The sequence below is a fragment of the Argiope bruennichi genome, chromosome X1, assembly GCF_947563725.1.
Source record: "Argiope bruennichi chromosome X1, qqArgBrue1.1, whole genome shotgun sequence".
NCBI lineage: Eukaryota > Metazoa > Arthropoda > Arachnida > Araneae > Araneidae > Argiope > Argiope bruennichi.
This window is the reverse complement of record NC_079162.1, coordinates 49,239,860-49,260,836: the sequence shown is the minus strand read 5'-3', so window position 1 is coordinate 49,260,836 and position 20,977 is coordinate 49,239,860. Positions and strand designations below refer to the sequence as shown.

Here is a 20,977-nt window from a genome sequence, read left to right as displayed (position 1 = left end):
GTATTCCCCTAGGATTACTGGCAGAGATTTTTGGGCGTGGTGCAGAGTGTGTGAGATTCTAAGCCAAACTCAGTTCTTTGATGATAGCACTATGTACAGCGCAACGATGCTTGTTACAGACTAAACGTGCTAGCACGTCCGTTGTCTTTGATTGGTCTTCTCAGAACCGCGCTTATGGGCAAGATACTAGGAACAATTTCTTTAATGTTCTTATGTCAGTAAAGACTTGTTGCTCGATATTAAAACTTTATATAAAGAAAAAAAAATGATATTGGAGGAAAATAAAATTGCATCGGGAAAATAGAATTTCCTGTAAAATGATCTTAGGGTTATTGATTATTTTTTTCGTTTTGGTTTCAATTGTACTGCTCAGAGATGAGTTTATAATCACGATACTAGAAACAATTTCTTTAATGTTTTTTTTCTATCGTATTAATCTGCTCAGCATTGTAAAAATGCTAGAAACCATTTAGATAATACTCTTATTCAATAATGACTTATTTCTTGATATTTGAATTTCATTAGAGTAACAAAGATATTGGAAGAAAACAAATAATTTTCATAGTAAGGCACTTTTATACTCCATTTTGCTCTATAACATTCCTATAAAATTCACCAAATATATAGAATTTGTGTTAATTTTTTATCCAATAAAAAATCGAATATTTGATTTGAGACTGCTCTGAAGTGCACTTAGATTTTAGATCTGAGAGAAATATTCCCAGTGAGGTATTTATGGGCCAAATATTTGAAATAACTTTTTTAATGTTTTTGTTTGGCTAAGACTTGTTGCTCTTTATTAAAACTTTATATAAAGAAAAAAAAATGGACTACGAAATAAAATAAAGCTATAAACCACACATCGAATGGACAAAATTTTCGGTGGAATGATGGTTGGATGATTAATTTTTTGGATGATTGCGCAAGCATGAAATATAATGCTTGATAGCGAATTAAAGCTAGTCGCCTTCCTCATTGAGTTTTTAATATTAAAAAAAACTGTTCCCTACGATGTCAATAAATTATTATTCCGATTACATCGTTTCTTAGTATATAGAAACTTGACTTTCTTTCGATATTTTTTAAAAGTTAGAAGATAAACGAGTTTATATTTTTTTCCCTCCGAGTTCACTTTTCCATTAACTGTAATTGATATATTATTCGTTCGGAACTTCTCAGAACTCTGAAGAGCATGAATGATGGAAAAGATGCCGTTATTTCTATGTTTAAAAGAATTTATTAAAAATTTTTGTTATTGGAAAAAAAATTACCTCGTCATTTTAATTTTAAATGAAACTTCATATTCTGAGGGATTTATTTATTTTTAGAAGCACTTTTAACAGTATCTCTATTTCTTGGATTTTTTTTGACTTTGCGAACTTTTATTTTTAAAGTTGTTAGAATTTAAAAAAACAAAGGAAGGGGGCAATGATTCTCTATGATATAGTTGAAGATGCATTTGCGTTAACCCTTTCTAAGGCTGTGGAAAGTATGCTTCCAACCAAATTTATCAATCTTTGTATGAAATTAAGTAGGTTGGCATAAGTTCTGACACATTTTTTTAGTAAGTCAGAAACTTAGATGCTTCAGTTCTCAGACAAAATGATGTGTCTTGATTTGTTACTTAATTATTAATTAACCAAATTAATTAATTAATCAAATTAAATTTATCTAATAAGCTAAATGAATCTCTTTTCTTATTTTAATTTCAAGCCTAAAAATATTTTAACATAATATGACTAGAAAAAAAATGGCCCTTTAAAGGGTTAAAGAAGTTGCAAAAATGACTCAGTATTCTTGACTAATCCTGTTACATTTACACTGAGTTGATTTATTAATTATTTAGTTTTATATTCTTCTCACAGTTTCTGAGAAAAATGATATATTAAAGGAAAACTAAACTGTGCAGGTTGTTGATTAGATATTATCAGCAGCTCTGCTACATAAAAATATCAATGCACTGCAATTTTTAAAACTTTTTTGATTCTATGTACTTCCATTTTTAACAATTGCTCCAAAGAGGAGACAGGATACCAATTTTACTTTGATGCGACTTCAAGTTAAACAGTATGGTGCGTATGTAAAAGTATAAATATTATTTAATTCTCTAAACTACTAACTTGGTTTTTTTCCGTGCTTCAAATTCAATTTAAATTCAAATATTTCATAATTATATGTAGATTTTTTAAATTCCAATGATAAACTATTCTCTAGAATTCATATATTGAATTAAATGAAGAGAAGCATGACTTGTTCACTATAAAAGTAAATTTTTTTAAATATTAAAGCTTATCGATTAAAATAATTGACTTTTTAGAGGGTTTATTTGACACAAAACATATAACATATTCGACGGGCTAAAGAAAAGTTTTGAAATATATAATTTGTTTAAATTTAAAATCTCTCCATTCGCTTTATACAAAGACGTATTAATCAATTAATTGCAGATACCCTTAAATACTCCTTTTTTTAAAGTCAAGCGATGAGGTATAAACACTTCGAACGCAATACAAATGACTGTATAGTAAAATTTGCAATTATTATCATAAAGCGAATATGATTACATTTTTATTAGATAAAGAATTACACAACGATTGCAGCAGAATGAAGATTTGAATTGACGTGTATACACGTCAAGCGCACTTAACTGGCTTGCTTATTATTATTTTTTTTTAAATGTCGAGTTGCTTGATAAAGTAACATCAGAAAAACCATTTTCGTAACTGAAAATAAATTTTAAAAAATTTCAAATCAATAAAACTCGGGAATGCTTTACTACACGATTAATGAGGGGAATATAATATTGAACACAACAAAATGTATGACTTTAATAGAAAGAAATTTTGAACTGAAAAATGTTTTGAAATTTGACTATTTCGTCTATTAGTATTATCAATTTATTATTATTTTTTTATATGTAGGAGAAGATGTGGTATCTTGAAGTAGTTTTAACTTGGAAAAAACTGTATTCCTCTACCATTTAATACGTGAAAGGCGAATTGACACGTTATTCTTGTTCGTCTAATCACAAGAAGTCATTTCAGGAAGAGTGATATACATATTTGTTGTTATAAAGAAAAACTAAAATTACCTTAAGGTAAGTCAATATTTTCTCTGGATTTCTTATATAACGTTATTATCATCTGGATTTTTTTTATATAAAGGTGTGAATTATAATTTTGAAAGGTAATAAAGTGATTTTTTTTTAATGTAAATGTAGGATTGGTTCCATTACGCAGTTACATCAAACAGTATTTCACTCAATTTTTTCCAGAAAAGTGCACTGTTCCGTTTTGTGGTAAATAATGTTATACTTTAGGATTTATGTATCACTTAGAATCTCAAGGTACTACAGGATTTGCATGAAAATTTATAATTAGTCTTAAAACACGTCAACTTATCCAGTTTATTATATGTAGATCTTTCTTGTAAATTTTTAAATAATTTTGTGATAGAAAGATAAAACAGTCATATATTTTTTAGTTGTCAAAAATGACAACACTGTCGTTAATAATTTTATTTAATTTTTAATTATTCATAAAATGTAAAGATAAATATTGTTTTTTAAATAAGTTTCTTTTTCTTTTTATCCCCAACCAAAAAAAGTACATGTGTCATACGCTGAGGCATTTGCATGGATGTGAAAAATATTATGTCACTCTTTTTATGAGATATCAATTTAAAAACTGTTGTACATTTCTCAAAGGGTTGGTTTTAAAAGAATTTGAATCTTGTAACTTTACCCTTTCTCGATGTAAAAATTCTTTTAAATTCTGTCGCACGGTACAACAAAATTTCCGAATATTATATTATGTTAAAGAAGGTTTGAGAGACACATCAAGCTGATATTTTGCAATGTATTCTTGCAAAACAATTAAGGGTATTTTAAGATATAAACGGGTCTGGATCCTTCATGAAGATCAATATTTTGAAGACTGACTCATTTATTGGAACTTACACCATTTTATTAAAAAATTCTTTGACTTAAAAAAATTCCTTTTTTTTATTGCACGAGGATACCAATCTGACATTTAAAAGTTTTGTGCTTCTGTTATAAAATGCAGCCATGGACATAAAATTACGGAGATCATTTGACTTGTGGTTAAGTCTGATATCTCACTTCATTGTTAATTAAACGTTTAAATGTCGGAACAAGGCAATTTTAGCAAGGCGCCTGGGAAAGCAATTAAGTGATTAAGCATCGGAGGCGTGCTTTTTTTAATTTTTTTTTTCTGTATCAGCTCTTAGAGAAAGAAAAAAGCACCCACACAGCACATTGTGCAAAAAATATTAAATGCCTAAGATGCAAGTTTCCCCCCTTTTTTTTTGCTCCCCGTGAAAAAATTGAGAACATTCAATTAAAACTAATAATTAGCGTCGTTCACTTTTATATAGAATAATTAGTTAATCTCTTGGTGTTAGGGAGATATGAATTAAAATTGCATAAAGGGAAAAAATTACGTTTAGTGAATTATTACCAAAGTTTATTAAGTAAAAGGGTTAATTATATTATGCATATTACAGGGTTAATTATATCTTAAGAATATTGTATTGTTCTGAAGTGAATTTTTGTGTTATCAATATAGAAGAAGGAATTCTGAGATAAAAATGCATAAGCGTTATATAAAATTAAATTAAAACCGGAAGATAAATATTTGGATTCAAGTGGATAATTATATAAATAAAAATATTGATAAATTGAAAGAATTTCATTTATAATCTGTCAATTCTTTATCCAAGTCATAATAGTCATATTCCTCAAATATTTATCGTATGGCATACTATAGCGCAATTATTGAATAACCTGTTATTTTTGGGTTAAAATAGTAATGTTCTTCAACAATGAATCTTTGAAATTTTTTCTTCATTGTTTGACAGAAAGCAATTTAAAAATTAAAAGATTTTTGCGACATTTTTCTTTAATGCCTTTTTTAAAAAGCCAACATTATTTTTAAATATTAAGAGCATTTTATGAAGGAAAGAAACCCTGATATTTTGCACAATGGTATTACATTTGTGCAGAACTGAGCAAGCGTTAGCTGGATGTATCCTTCATGTGCTACTCTTTCTAAAACAGAGTATTTCCAGACCTTCTCGTATCGGGCCATCGTCTGATAGAGAATCAAAGTTACTTCAAATTTTAATTTTTGCAGAGTTAAAAAAAAGTGTAATTTTCTGATATATTTCTTAGCACATAACAGTTCTAACTTGCTTCACGTTTCATAATGACTAAACTAATAAATACCTTATAATTACTGCATAAATCTGAATCGTATTTATCTGTATAGTCAACATTGACTTACGCAAGACACAATAGAAATATATATTAACATCAATAAAATACATCAATGCAAGGAGGAATAGATAAATGTATGGAGGAGAAGTAGGACAGGAAAACTTATCGTGTCGGTCAATTAATTTTAATTTATAAATATGTAAAAGGGTACATCTATCTGTAAGAGGTTACGTATCGAAGGAAATTAAATATGAGTGTTCTTTAATTATGATTACCGAGACTTTATTTAAAATTAAAATTTCGACAGTAATAAATTTAATAAAATTGTAGAAGAAGAAAATCCTGGCTTCGGAAGACAGGAAGACCTGCAGATAAATTCTAGGAAAAGGTTTCGCTAATTATTGAACATTTAGCGAGGGTTAAAAAATCTAGAAAATAATTCTAGTAAACATTATTAAAAACTACGAGTGAAAGAAGTATTAAAATTCGTTTAAAAGTTGTGATTTCTGATATTTTAAAATAATGAATTCAGTAGTGTTTATATTCATATAAATAGAACATTATATTTTTTAATGAAAGACAGTTTGCAACTGACGGTTTCAATTTAGTTAATTCGTAATATTCAAAAGTATTGAATAAATATTACGAATTGCTACTTGTTATGATTGTGATTTGGAAATATTTTCTTCCTTTTTTTTTCTTTGAATAGAATTTTTGTTTAAATACGTATGGATAATATAAATGTTGGGAACTTTCATGATTAAAATGCCTGTAGTATTATTCTAAGATCTTTCTTGTACGACACTTTTAAAGAATTATCTTTGCATTGTAAGAAGTGAAAATAGTATGCAGAATTTCTAAAACAGAAAATATTGGTGTAGATGTTTCAGTAATCAAGAAAAATTATTTTGCATTTTAGCATTTAAAGATTAATAATCAATAAATATTAGTTTTATTGCTGCTTCTAACTGAATCACTTCGTGTGTTGTCACAATCACATGAGAAATGTAGCTGTGCATGGTCTCTAACATAAATTGCTCGTCGTTTTAGGTTCCGCCATGGCGTCTCGCCTCTATCATCTTGTTATATCCGCAATGGATATTAAAATTACTCGTTGCCTGTTACATATGTCACGTGAGCAAGAATCGATTATACAGAAAAGACAATACATTTTTTAAAAGAATCGAAATATTTTATGTAAACCTCTTGCTGTATAAAAAAATCGACTTTAAGTAAAAAAAAGCAGAATATTTACGAGTGATTTACAATAGAGTTTTGAATTTATATTAAACTGAAACTTCTACGATTTTTAAATTACTTAAGAAACAAAAAAACTTATAAGAAAAGTAATGCTTCAAAAAATGACTTCTGAAACAAGTAAATCAATAATAAACCCTGAAATACATTTTTTTAAATTCTTTAACCATATATTATTATTTCCTATTTTATTCGCATTTTTATATCATATAAAAAATAACAATCATTAATTAAAATGTCTGTATTCATTTAATTATATATATATATATATATAATATATATATATATATATATATATATATATATATATATATAATTAAATAAAAAACCCTACCTACTTCAGTTTAAAAACGTAATAAGTATATTATTTTATCAAATATTAAAATGTTTAGAATTTTTATATAAAAGGAAAAAAAAATTAAATCGGGAATAAATGCATCATCGTCCAATGCAAGACATTCTTAAATTCTCATACCATAAACGTCATTATCAAGTATACGTTTGCCAGTAAAGTAAACTTGTTATTTAGAAAAGAATTCAGCTTGATACCTAAATTGAACACATTATTAGATTCAGATATAATTTATTTGAATGTCTTCATTTTATTTAATGACTGAAACCTGAACAGCAGAATATCTTTTAACTGAAAGAAACTGTTAAAGAATGAAAAATTCGGAGCTCTGCATTCGAATTTCAATGGGAATCTAATATTAGGTTTTTTCATTTACTTTTTAACCTTATATTTAGAAAAAAAAAGTGCATCGAGATAATAATAATACTTCCGTTAGATTCAATGGACAGTTAATTATGACATTTAAGAACTTAAAGAGCATAATTTATGATCCAAATAATTAAGCGCAAGTGGTACAGAGAGAATTATAGTTTGTGGACGAATATCTACTCATTATTTGCCATCTATTTGTTTTCAGTCCATAAGGGGGTTCGAATTGGAAACCAGAGTGCAGGGAAGAGAGAAAAAAATGTTAATTATCGGGTCCTCTCAGAAAATTTTGATAATGTTACTGTGAAAAAAAAGGGAGATTATTTTTCTTTAAACTTAGGGCTCTTAATTAAATACTATATCGCGGTCTTCTTGGAATTTAAATGAAACCGCAGAAAGACCAAATTCAATCGCCGGAGATACCTAATTTATTCATCTTTTAATTAAAAGCTTTGTTTTTTCAAGGATTTTTTCATTAAACTAGAGTTTTTTTTCTAGAATGGACGTCACTTTGTTTTCATAGATTAAAGAAAATAAGGCTCCTTTAAACGATGTGTTACATTAATATTTTGGCTTTAATTTTTTACTTGCTGCCACTGTATCCTTATTCTCAGGATGGTGCTTAATAATTATGAAGAGTCTTCACTTTATTCTTATTAAAAGAACACTTATCTCTTTCTGTAAGTATATATTAATGGTTATAAGTAGAACTGACAAGAAAAAAAATGATTCAAGTAATTGACAATACCATGTTATGTTCGCAGATAAATTTTTGAAATTAAAAATAAATGTTAATTTTTACTAAGTGGATTTAAACCTATTCATATTTTAAACAATAAACTAGAAAAAATTTTAATTAAGAGACATAACTAAATTGTTCTTTATTATTTTCACTTGTTAGGTTTTTTTACAGACGTTTGTGCTTAATTAAATCAAACATTTGTGCAGACATTAAAGTATATAATAAATGGAAATGTTTAAATTTTTAAAATTTTATTTTAAAGATAAAGTATTTAGAATTATTCTTTTTTATGTACTTTATTTCTTTTTATGCCAACTTTATTTTCTTAGCTTTTATTTCTATGATAATTATTTACATTACCTCTGCTTTACTTCATACACTTATTTACTATAATACTAGATTCCTATTTATTTCCACTATAGTAGCAAACGAGTCTAGTCTTATTAAAATAATATACTTCAGTATATTGTAAAATAATAATATGGTTACTTTAAATGTATAATATAAAAAGGGAATAAACTATTATTTTGTTCGTAAATGATTCAAGTATAAAATAAATTCCAGTTTACAATAAATAAAAACAATTTAATAATTATCAGTTTCAAAATTAATTTAATAAAGCTTTGTGCTAAATAGCTCTGATAGAATCTTAGCAAATTTGTATGCTTTTAATAGAAGGTTTCGTTAATATTTCGCATGAAACAAAGAATGAATAAAAAATTGTGCACATTTTTTCGTAAGTTTGTAAGTTTAATTTCCCTCAAGAAAGAGCAATAATGAGTGTCACGATGCTTTTAAGAGTTAAGAAATTTCTAATTGTGTTGAACAGAATAATAAATTACAATGTAAACGAAATCAGTAAAATTTTCAAAAATTTCCAGAAAATCCTCAATTTTTTAAGAAGAACATAGAAATAATCTTACTTGGAGTTGATAATAAAATTGTTAAATGCTAATTTGGTAATAAAATATTTAAATTATATTTTAATATTATAAGCGAAACCCTATTCCAATGCAAATGCACAAACCAATATAAAATAACTAACTAAGTTATTTCAAAATGCAATTGAGATATGTGCCATTTTCGCCAAGATTAATGCACTGATTGCCGCGTCACCATATTCGGGTGACAGCAAAAGTTCTAGTTTACTATAGAATTTGATGCGAGCAGAATACGCCTATGTTTAGTTTATATCTCCTTGGTTTCACACGTTGTTAGTAGTGTGGAACGTCTGCGATTCACAACTTCTATTTAATGAAATATTCTTTTCTCTATTACATTTAAAAGGTAGCGAAGATTCAAGCATTTTATTAGATAGTGTTCCGAATAATGGGTATGAATCATTGCAGGAAACGTGTTAAAATTAAAGTTTCATCAAATGAAAGAAAATTTAGCGCAGCAGAAGTTTTTAGAAATTTAATTAATAATTAAATTTGTATGTCAATTAAACTGTTAACTGTCATTAGATACAGTGAGTGCAAAGCTTTCACATACAAAGATTTAAGTTATCATTAGGTGTTTGAAGACCAGCGTTTTTCAAACAATATGATTGTAGATTTCTCCATCTAAAGTTTTCAGACAGCGTGATGGCGTTTCGCAGTCAGTTTTTTACAAACATAATGCATATAAAATGCGACTTTTGAAATTAATTTTGAAATCACTTTTGCCTTATGTAAGAAGAAAAGTGACATGAAGGCGTAGTATTGTGTAAAATATTATTTGGTATGATGCCATGCTTAGCTCAATTATGAAATGATTGCGAAATCACTTCAGTTGACCGAAAATGAAGACGTAATTGACATTTTTAAGAGCTTCGAGGAAATGTACTATTTGGTAAGATTTTAAAATAAAGAGGAATTAAGCAATTGAAAACTTACCCAAAACCTTGACCATAATACTGTCCGTAAGGGTACTGCATTCCTTGAATGAACTGCCCTTGAACTTGCGGAAATCCTTGCGGGTACCAATAGCTCATCTGTTGGTATGGAAAGGTGTATTGGGCTGCAAGGTTCTGAAAGAATATGAATACAACATATACAGCGCTGTTTCGACCACACAAATTAGAAAAACAAATACATTTCTAAATATTCGACAAAAATGAAACATTTTACTTTATGTAAACAAGAAAGGTTTAAAAATTCGACCTGAGATTTTGATAAACTTTTAAAACTCTCTCAATCCGAGAAAAATAGGTTAAAATTACATTTGTCTACCCCTATGTATATGTTGCAAATACAATAGCTCAAAAAGCATAACACATGTGAGGTATGTGATCCTTACACCAAAACTGAAGATTTGTATAAAAATTCAAGCATAATAGAGGTACTCTACACTTTGGTAGATTTTTACAGAATCAGGAAATAAATACAAAATAGTTTTGAGATCCTCAAGCCATTCAATTTCGTAAATTTGCCATTGGTTTAACACTACAATGTGCATCGAATAGATGTTGAGAAATCCACAAAATTTCAAAGCACGAGGCGAATGTCTCTAACCCTTGTACGAAAAAACACTTTTGACTTCACCAACTCTCATACTGATTTTTTCTTTTAATTTTCTGTAATAATCTGTAACATACTCATTGCCTTTCACATTAAATGAAATTATTATTTGCATTTTTATTTTTTGCCTATTTTGACTTGTACGTTGCTACTCATATACATTGAAAATATTATGAATAGTTTTACTTATTGCGTTTATTTTGTTGCAAATTGTTGTAAATATTAAACATACTTGTTCTCTTTCACTTAATCAGAACTTTAATTTAAAATAAATTTTTGATTATAATTTAAAACGACAAAAGAAATATAAAGAGAGACAAAAAAGAATGTGGAAGTCGAATAATTAAAAGCATAATTTTTTTCTAGTTTTGAATTTGTGGTAAAAACAGTCCTTTTCTGAAATTATCGCCAGAAAGCGTCAAAAGTTGAAAGCAATATTACCACAACCACCAAGAATGCAAATTCGTAATTGGAAGAAGTTATTACACCTAAATTAAAATTTTAAAAATTAAGTTAAAAAAAAGTTTTTACGTTTAAAAAAAGAAGTATATCAGATATCTTTGAAAACCCAAGTAAATAAACATAACTCTTTTGCATGAACAAATTTTGAAATTAGGGAATATTTTCTCTGAGAACCATAACAAAATACGAAATTTATTTTTCTAATTTGATTTCAGTTTGAAAATGGGTTTTGTGAAATATAGAACCTTTATTAAAAATTTATCTTTTATTGCATAAAAAGCAATATAGTGCTGAACTTTTTAATACTTTCTGTTTGTGAAAAAAAGGACCAATCTTCACCAAAATAAGTCATAATTATTATTTAAATCTGAATTAGCGTAAAATGTGTAATCCGAGAGATTTGTTCATTGTTTAGCTTTATCTGTAGCATGCTTCAATGGGAAATGTTTTCTTCATATGCGGAATTTAATTTTGAAATGCAAGTAAAAATAGTCTTGAACTTTCATAAATATGTCTGCAACATTCGAAGATCATTTATTAAACGAAATTTTATCTAAAAAAAAATTACTTCAAAAAAAAAAGAAAAGAAGAAATGGCTCCGAAACTACATCATTAGAAGAAAACCACGTATTTTTTCTTTATAGTATATTTTTGGACGGTAATGATATGCACTGTAATTGATTTTCATCATTCTGTTTTTAAATTGTATTAAAAGAAGCATTCATTGTGTGGCTCTTGAGAGATTCATTTTTACCGAAAGGATGATTGGTTTTAAATTTCGAAATTCATATTTGGCCAAAAACAATTTACAGACGTCATCAAAAGTTTATTTTAGAAATAAATATATAATACAGAGCGAAGAAAATAATAAACGTCAGAATTCAACTTCTAAATCCGGTTTTTAATGCTTTAGTAACGGATATTGGATTCATTGAAGAGAATTACACTTTCTGGATGATTCTTTACAGATAAGTTTTTATAAATAGTCTTTATATTCAAAATAATTAGCTTTTACTCCGTTTTCATAAGCGATTCTTTTTAAACAATTATTTATAATTGAGTATTCTTTTATCCTTGATATGTGAAATAAAATTATCATTTCTTATTTTACAATGAGATTAGTTATAAGAACACTCTGTTTTCCGAGTCTGTCCACTAGGGTAATTTTAAGAAGGATTTCTTCATTTGGAACTGTAATCAGATTTTAAGGTGGAAAACCCAAATTATATTCTTTAAAAATATCCGATTTATACCCGGGAGAACTTTAAACTTTCAAGACTAAATTTGCTCTTGTCCCAGTTTTGTAGTGGATCTTTATTTCGAATCTAGTTCACTTTGATCCCCCAAGCGAAGACCTAGCCATGAGGCCAAAGCGGCCTTTATTTTGAATCAAGGATTGCTTATTTTATTATCAGAAGTTTAATGATTCATTATTGTTGAATTGCTACATAATAATTTCAGTCAAAATATTTTGGCTATTAATAATGATTAAGAATTAATATTCCACAAAACATACTGCCATGGAAGAGCATTATCGAAGACGCAATATGAATATCTTGGTTTTCTTCCTCTCTCTTTATTGATTTTTATTTTAAAATTTAAAAACTTAATTTTTTTAATTATTATTGGAGGACATTTTAAATTGGACTATGCAATGAATTTTCGCTATTATGAACTTCTGCGTGCTACAAGACGTAAAAACGAGTTATGTATATTTGTATGTAAATTTACTATTTTATTTCGTTCCTTTAGTTTTTACTAGTCGAATCTTTCTAGTTTTACCAAAATTTCAGATGAAACTTCAGAAGTTTACCAAAAAACTCTCTTGATGAAACCATTGCTGATGATTCTGATTTTTTGTGTAAGGATTTTGATTATTTACGTATCTTTTCATTTCTATTTGTAAATGTATTTTTTAACTTTTAAGAAAATATAGCTTAAATAGTCAGTGATTCCTATTTGAAAAAGCTTATTCTAAAAATAAATACTTGCAATTTTCAGTCGCATTTGTATACACTATAAGTAGTAATGGTTTTCCATAATCGAATAATTAACGGTTTGTTGTATTTACAGATACATAAACATTTATACAATATGCTAAATAAATCAGATTTAAAATATTAGAATGTAGGATTATATTATTTATAGTAAATTCGTAATATAAAATTTTTGCGTGGTTCTCAGATGCGCAATTCATAACAATGTATATATATTCTATTTTTATATATATTCTCTAAAGATTCCATTGATATACATCACATTTTTGGCAGTAGACAACAATGATTAAATATTTAGTGTTGGTCTCTCTCTGGATATTTATCAAAAATTTATCTGTCACGCAATGAAAAACATCACATTCACCAGAGTAAAAAAATTAAATTGTAGTGTGTCTTTATGTTGGAAGAGCTCACTGAAGTTGAGCAGTTTTAGTTTCATTTTTATATCTTTCAATTATAGCAAAGCAAATTTAAACCATGTAATTTTACATCAATACGCTGTATTCTCTATTTTACATCCGAATTGTTATGTTAAAATTGATTGATTAAATTTAATGCTGAGGGTTATTATGCACACAAAATAAATATATGACTGATATTTTCTGCATTAAAAGAATACCATAAACTACCTGAATTTTTAAATCATACTTTTAGAAATCAAATTTTTTATAAAATAAATCGTGCCATATTGCTCTAAATTTCCTTGAAATAATATTGGTGTTACGACTTAGTGTTATGTATCATTAAAGATTTGAAAAAAAGAAAATAAACCAAATATTCTATGAAAGTAGTGTCTTAAATACAGCAATTAAATTAAAATTATTTATTAATTCTGGCATTTGAAGTTTGAGAGTACTTTATTTTCCATCTGGATATACCTTGAAAATTATCTCTTTATATATGGTATAGTTACAACAATTAAGCCTGAATTTTTCAAAATTTCGCTACAGCAAAAAATCTTTTAGTAAGATAAACTTATTTGTCAAAATAATGAATATTCAACTAAAAAGTGTTTTATTTAATGGCATATATAGAACGTTAGAAAAAAAAATGAAAGCAAAATAAAATTTGTATGAATTTTAGATCAGATTGCAAAATGCACAAAACAATAATTAATGGGTTGGATGTATCTACTGACTAAATTATTTGACTCTTCAGTATTGTTTGAATAAATGACAGCTACTAATGAGCACTGAAACGTCATCAAATTTGACTCATGGGGATTCAGTGCACAAAACTGTACATATTGGATAAAGGATGATTTTGAGCCACAAACCCTCACTCCTTCGATCCTCAAACCCTTTACCATTAGATAACTATGCTTCTCTCATAAGATAGTATTAGCCGTTAACAGTAAAATATTTCTATGATAAAAAGTCATAGAAATGAAGATAAATCCCATGATAAGCTATGACATTGAAGTTAAAAATAGGATCATCCTTTTGCGCTTAATTTTGTTATTTTGACTATTAAGCTGTTAAGCATTAAAAAGAGTAGAATTGTGACTATTTAAAAATAAGCATGACTGTTAAAAATAATATTTTAACTTCAATATTAGTACTGTAACTGATTTAACGAGTTACCTATATGTTATTCAATTCGGATTGAGTATATTTTCATCTTCCTGGCATATAACATTACATCATTATTTGTCTAAATTTGATTGCATCGTAGTATCGTGAGCTGGCTTATACCAAAGAGGTGGAGCAAGTAATAATTCGTTAGCATGTAAGTTATTTAAAAGAGAAATGTGGCTTTTCTTTACTTTTATATTTAAATGTTCTGGTTTATGAGATGTATTAAATGTATTGCGCTATTCTAACCTCATCGGTTTTAAACAGATGAGGTTAGAATAGTGCAAAAAAATTTAAAGTCAGTGCAGGTTCGTTAGTTTCTTATTTATTATCCAAAGAATCGCGATTCTTTAAAAGTAAGTATGATATTTGAGCATTAATATAATACTTCAGATAGCTATGCTTTTTTTAATAAAAAAAATTGCGATATAATGCTTATTTTATTTATGCAGAGCTCAAAATGAGCCGTTACTTCTCCAAAGACTTTCTTTCGCTATTATAGTCAAATTTGATTGGCCTGGAACCAGCACGGTTGTTAAAAATGTAATGGCACAAGAACCCAGAGCCGATGCCATCCATAAAAGTCCCAGAATTTTCTCATCGTTAACATCCCAGTCGATTATCACCAAAAGAAATAACAAACAGATTCTTTAAAACTGGGATGGTAAGAAAAGAAAAAAAAAACTCGCGGAAGAGGAGGAAAAAAAAATACTTTAATGAATATCGTGGAGCCAAAAGTGAATAAAAAAGTGGTATAAAATAAAATGGGACACAAAAGTTTGTCCAAAAGGAATAGTGTCCCATCATTACAAACCGTTCTAAATTATTTTCCCTTGGAAGCTGGTTCCGATGGTAATGAAGATAGTTGGGTAATGAGCCGTAGAAGAAATATATGTTCACAACGAGCACGAAGAATAGATTATACTCTTACCCTTACCCAACACATTTATGCCAATTAAATAGGAAACAAGAGCAAATAATGGGGAGTAATTCGCTAGGTGCGAGAGGCGTACTGTTCATTTGTTTTACAAGGCATTCTTTACTTTTTTTCCCCTTCTTCTTCTCTGCAGTGAAAAAGGGGGAAGAATTTTTTTGGTTGTTTTTTTTTGTCATTTTATTTTTTATTGTTATTATGTTTACGCCCCCCCCCTCCAGCTTCTTTAAGTCATTGCATATTTTTGAGTCACGAAAACTTACTGTATAAGCGATGGCCAGTGATACGCCAGTCCTTAAAAAGGGGACGAAAAAGAAGAAGTAAAAAATGTTGGCATGTGTTATCTTCTTAAAACGTCTTTTTCTTTTCTTTTGAGGAGAGGAGGATGAGAGCAAAGCGGAACATATGAGCCAGAAAAAAAATAACAATAAAAGTGTAACAAGAATACCGAAGGATGGGAGGGAAAAAAACCCATGCATAATAAGTGAATATAAAAAAATATGAGATTTATGATGTAATGAGTCACTTCGCATAATTAGAAAATATCACCCGGCAACACATGGCCTGCTCTACGCCATTTTCATTTATTCGAGATACTGTGCGTATGTTAAGAACCCCTCGTGGATCTCTGCTCATTAACTATTTGAGTAGGGAATAGTATTTAAATTAATATAAGGATGGCTAATTTTTGTTATCTAGGATCTATTGCTACTTGACTTATGAAGAGATAAAATTTAAGTGAATAAAATGCCAAAATTATTTATGGGTTCTTGTTTTAGCTAAATGCGCCGTCTACTTTTTGTTAGTTTTATCGTTCACAATTCTAGATTGCACGAATAAATATTAAAAAAAGTTATCTTTAATTTTTTTGTTTTATTCTTCTAATGAACGATCTATCAACCTGATAAGTTTCTTTTAATTTTCGTGCATTTATTTATTTACATCAAAAATTGAATTATCAGTTTAAAATTTATTGAACTGTAATTAGTATCTTATGAATGAATCTCAATAAATAGCATGCTCAAACTTATTACGAAAAATTTGCTACACTATTATGTTAAAATCGATGCAGAAAAATGCTCAAGATAAAATAATCTTATTTGAGTTTTTAATTTGCTTGCGTGCAGTTATCCCATTTTTAAAAAGTCTGGAATATGAATTAAAAAATAATTTGCTTTTAATTGCTATTTTTCGAATGAAGAAATGGCATCTAATTTGTTAAACAGCGGAAAATAAACTATATTATTACGATATTTAAGTCAATACAGGAAATAAGTTCAGGAATATTATCTTCAAATCTCAGAAACCTTAAAATGCTTGTTTTATTCTTACAAATAAAATAAAATAGATGACCCCGTTTTAGATTGTAGATTTAATATCATGAAACAGCATGATCTCATAGAATGAGAATATAGAATAAATTTTTTGTGAAGATAATTTGAGCATGGAGAAAAGAAAAATTAACTCTAGCAATGAATTTATATATTTATCATATGATAAATGGAGACTAAAAATGAAATATTGAACTCACTAATCACTATTGTTTTTCAACTTTTCGATAATTTTAAAATTTACTTTTATTTAATCTTAAAATAGTCAGAGGGGAGGAGTATTTCGGAATTCAGAATATATAAAATTCTTTAGAAGAACTTCTTTCGGGCATTTCAATTTTTCCTAGCAAAATGTGTTAAGAAACTCATCTTGACTTAAGAAATTCTATTAAGATTTTCTAAAAAATATTTTTACATAGTTTAAATTTAATTATCATGAGTTAAAGTTCCAATTTTCTTTTATCTTGCAACTTTGAGGTTGCGGTACTATTTTTCCGGTGGAAATGGGGTTGTGAGTAGAAAAAATTCCAATAAAATCTCAGTTAACAGCACACTTATTCAATTTACCTGAAGATTCTTCTATAAAAAGCGTAAAAAGTGGAGTGGCAAGTAGAATAGACCGTAAATAAGTAGATGTTAAACAATTTTCTGCAGCATTTGAATTGTTTGAAAATGCCATGATTATGGAAAACAACATTAATGATATTAATGAGAATTTATTAAATTTTATTTGTATTATATAGTTGAAATTAAGGATCTACTTTTCTAAAAGAAATAATTTTTAGAAGTGACATAGGAAGAAATACTTTAAGTTAAAATATGCAATTGACAGTCAGTAGAATAAAATAATAAATTTAGACAGAGCTGCAAGATCATACTTTCCTAACTTTTAACAGAGGTTTTATTACAATTCTTACAGAAATTTTAAGAAATATGCTGAACATTTCGATACTTTTGATAGAAACTTAAAGGTCTGATATAATACTTAAATAATAACGTCGGCAGTCTGCCTGTGTCAGTATTGATGATTAGAATTTCTGCAGTTTGTTCCATAAAACATATTCCTTAAATTTATTGAACTTTTTTTATTACCACCCCGACATTCTTTTATGCCATCATTTCAGAATATAACAATTACTTTCCATGGTTTTTTACAACTTGATTTACTGGATACAATATATGTTGCAAAACAGTGGCATTCGAGCATCATTAAACCTCGGGCATTTCAACCACTTTGTAATCTAAACGGAAACTCTAAACTTCATAAGTTGAAATTCATTTTTGACGGCATAATGTCCGTTATTCAGGCCAATGACGTGTATTCTCTTTCTTGCAAAGCTAAATGAACTTAAGAAAATTTAACCTCGATATCCTTCGAATTATATGCAAGACTTGATTTTTATTTAAATACTTTGATTTGCCAATTTCTTTTGTTGATGTCACTTTGACTCATAATTTCTTCACAACTTGCATCCATCGTCACTCAGTTTGCTATTCAATTCAAATTGAAATTGAACATTCGAGGTATTTTGAAGGGCGAGATATTTCTTGTAATAATGTGCAAAATACGTAATATCTATTTACCATATTTTCAATACAATTAATTCAATTACAATCTCTATTATTTTTAACCAACCATCACATAACTTACTTCTTAACATAATAAAAATTTATCAAGGAAATGATGTTAATTTTGATGATTTCATAATGCCGAATGCTTCACATGAAAAGATTCGCAAACTACGTATATTCTCTGACTTAATCATCCAATAATATACAAATTGGTTATCATATATCTCATTATGATTTTCTAAAATTTTCAAAAGACCAAATTTATTTATATTTTTGCTACAGAATACGTTGAATACATGAACTTTCGGGCTGATCACGAATAAAATTTCCTTTTATTTTTTCAAATAATCATAAAGTAACGTGATATTACACCTGTCTTTAATACTTAGCGAAAATTGAACGAAATATCTGCTTAGCCATCATCAATTAATCACTGTGGATAATGCCAGAGAGATATTTTAAATTTGAAGATGCTCGAAAGTGGATTAGAGGGCACATTTAACCACATAAATCTTAAGTGTGTTCGTTCTACCTTACAACCACTTATTAGAGAACAGCACTTCCTCTCAAGGACTCTTTAAGATTGCAGACTGGCCTTTTCGGAAAAGTAGTTGTTAATTCCACACATACATCAACCTTAATAAACGGCTGTATTCATACTACTTTAATAGCTCGCTATGTTGGTTCATAATATAATGTAAATAAAAAAATGCTTAAAATCAATTTCTTTTATCTGTACATTTGCTTCTACTTTTGAAAATATTAGAGATAATTGATTTTGTCCTGAACATTAAATCAGTTTTCTGAAAACTATTATTTTGTTGTCGTTGTTTTTATTTAAATATTCCTCATATGAATCATTCTGTTACGTATTCTTTATGACGAATTTGTTTTTTAATACTTTTCCTTAATATTAGATGTAAATGTTAACCGTATTTTATATATTTGCGAAACAGAGTTGGCTTCATGACGGAATTTCAACGGATGGTGAGAGAATTTCTGTTTTGATTCTGTTTCGGATTTTGACAGCCATAACTATACACAGTGTATAATTAATGCTGAGACAAACTCCAAGAATTGTTTGTCAATGAAGAGGAATGAAAACTGGAGTGAAATTTGGTTACGTTAATCACGAAAATAATGCATTTGTGACTCCGGGGGAAGGTTAATGTGTGTTGATTATTGATTAAATTAATCCGTAGATTCTCTTAAGATGTTGAACATCAGCAGTGTTGCAACCAATTCGTTGTTTTATCTCCACATTAGCAATTCATTTGATTTATTTCCTTCAAATCGTATCACATATTTATAAGACATCTGTATACAAATGAAAAGATCTGATCATAGTCATTATAAAAGATATTAATAGCAAGCGATATTTTTGAACGTGTCAGGAATAATTTTTTTACGTAGTCTTAGACTGTGTACTGACGTCTTAGCCCGTAAAGTTGATCAACGGCACATTTTCTTTAATATCATTCTCATTAATTTCTTGTTTTTCAAACGATTCACATCTTTCTTGTCCTGTACTAGGCATATTATAAACACACTTTTAAATAAAAAAAAATTTGCCGTCTCTATGAGATATCGGAAACTAGATGTATATTTTCGTAGTTTTCCTAATTTAATGTAATTTACGACGCCATGCTATTTTTATTTTTGACTTCTTAATGTCTTCTAACAACTAAGCTTGTCATCGCATTACCTGGAGAACTTTTATACGAGTCTTAAATCCCACAGGAGTCACAACTTCTCATCCTCTATTATGCAGATGAATAATTTTCGCATTAATACATAGGTTCTCACTTTTCTGGCGTTATTTTATTCCACCGAATGAATGTACTTCCTACAATGGAGGCTTAGCCATAATCAGTGACGGTTATTAAGGCTCTACCCTCAATTTTTATCTATAGTGTTGTGACAAATGTCATTCAGATTACTTGGATGTTTAAGTTGGACGCAGATAATTCTATTTCTGTATACTAGCTTTAAATATGACCTAACTCATATAGGTCTAATGTCTTTGGGTTAGTGAAAGTTTGGAGAGCCGGTCGTTGCTTAAATGTTGTTTACAGATCACTATAGATTCTCTGAAGGTTATCAGTTATCAAACAGTTACAGAACAAACAGTTATCAAACGTACAAAATCAAATCTAGCAGTCAGTCACTAATAGCTTTAGAGTAGTTTTTTATTGAAATAAGTTCAATTAATAAAATGTGAATGGAATAACTTTAATGAAGGGAATTTTATCAATAAGTTACGTGTCATATTAAAGCTGGCCTAACAAGGGAAATATGAATATTTCATTAATCATATCTTTGTTTTTGATGCTTTATCGCCTTTGGGCAGATTAAATTCAAAAATGAAGATGCAAGAAGATGGCTACTTAAAATTTCTCTGTCTTCAATATCATATTGGCATGCCTTTCTTACTTTAATAACTTGCATATATGCCTTTTCATCTGGATGATTCACATTGCTCCTTTAATTGAACGTAATCTGAAGTTTTATCGAAAAGCTATGGGCATCGCGAAAAGACTTTTTGTGATAGTAGTTAATTTTCTATAAAATTAGAGGCTCTATAGTGCAGTTATCGAATTAGAAAAGTTAGGTTACGCTCCGCTTTGACCTTGCATCATGAAATATGGAA

The 20,977-nt window shown here is 28.2% G+C and overlaps 1 protein-coding gene across 5 annotated transcripts in view; it reads right to left on the bottom strand.

Annotated features, from left to right (window-relative positions):
• The window catches only part of LOC129958594 (nucleolysin TIAR-like), a 1,061,871-nt gene that overhangs the window by 8,232 nt on the left and 1,032,662 nt on the right, over positions 1-20,977 (bottom strand). For all 5 annotated transcript variants that reach the window (XM_056071175.1, XM_056071177.1, XM_056071176.1 and 2 more), the window contains one exon: positions 9,834-9,967. In XM_056071175.1, the coding sequence (XP_055927150.1) occupies positions 9,834-9,967 (134 nt within the window). The remainder of the gene's footprint in view (positions 1-9,833; positions 9,968-20,977) is intronic.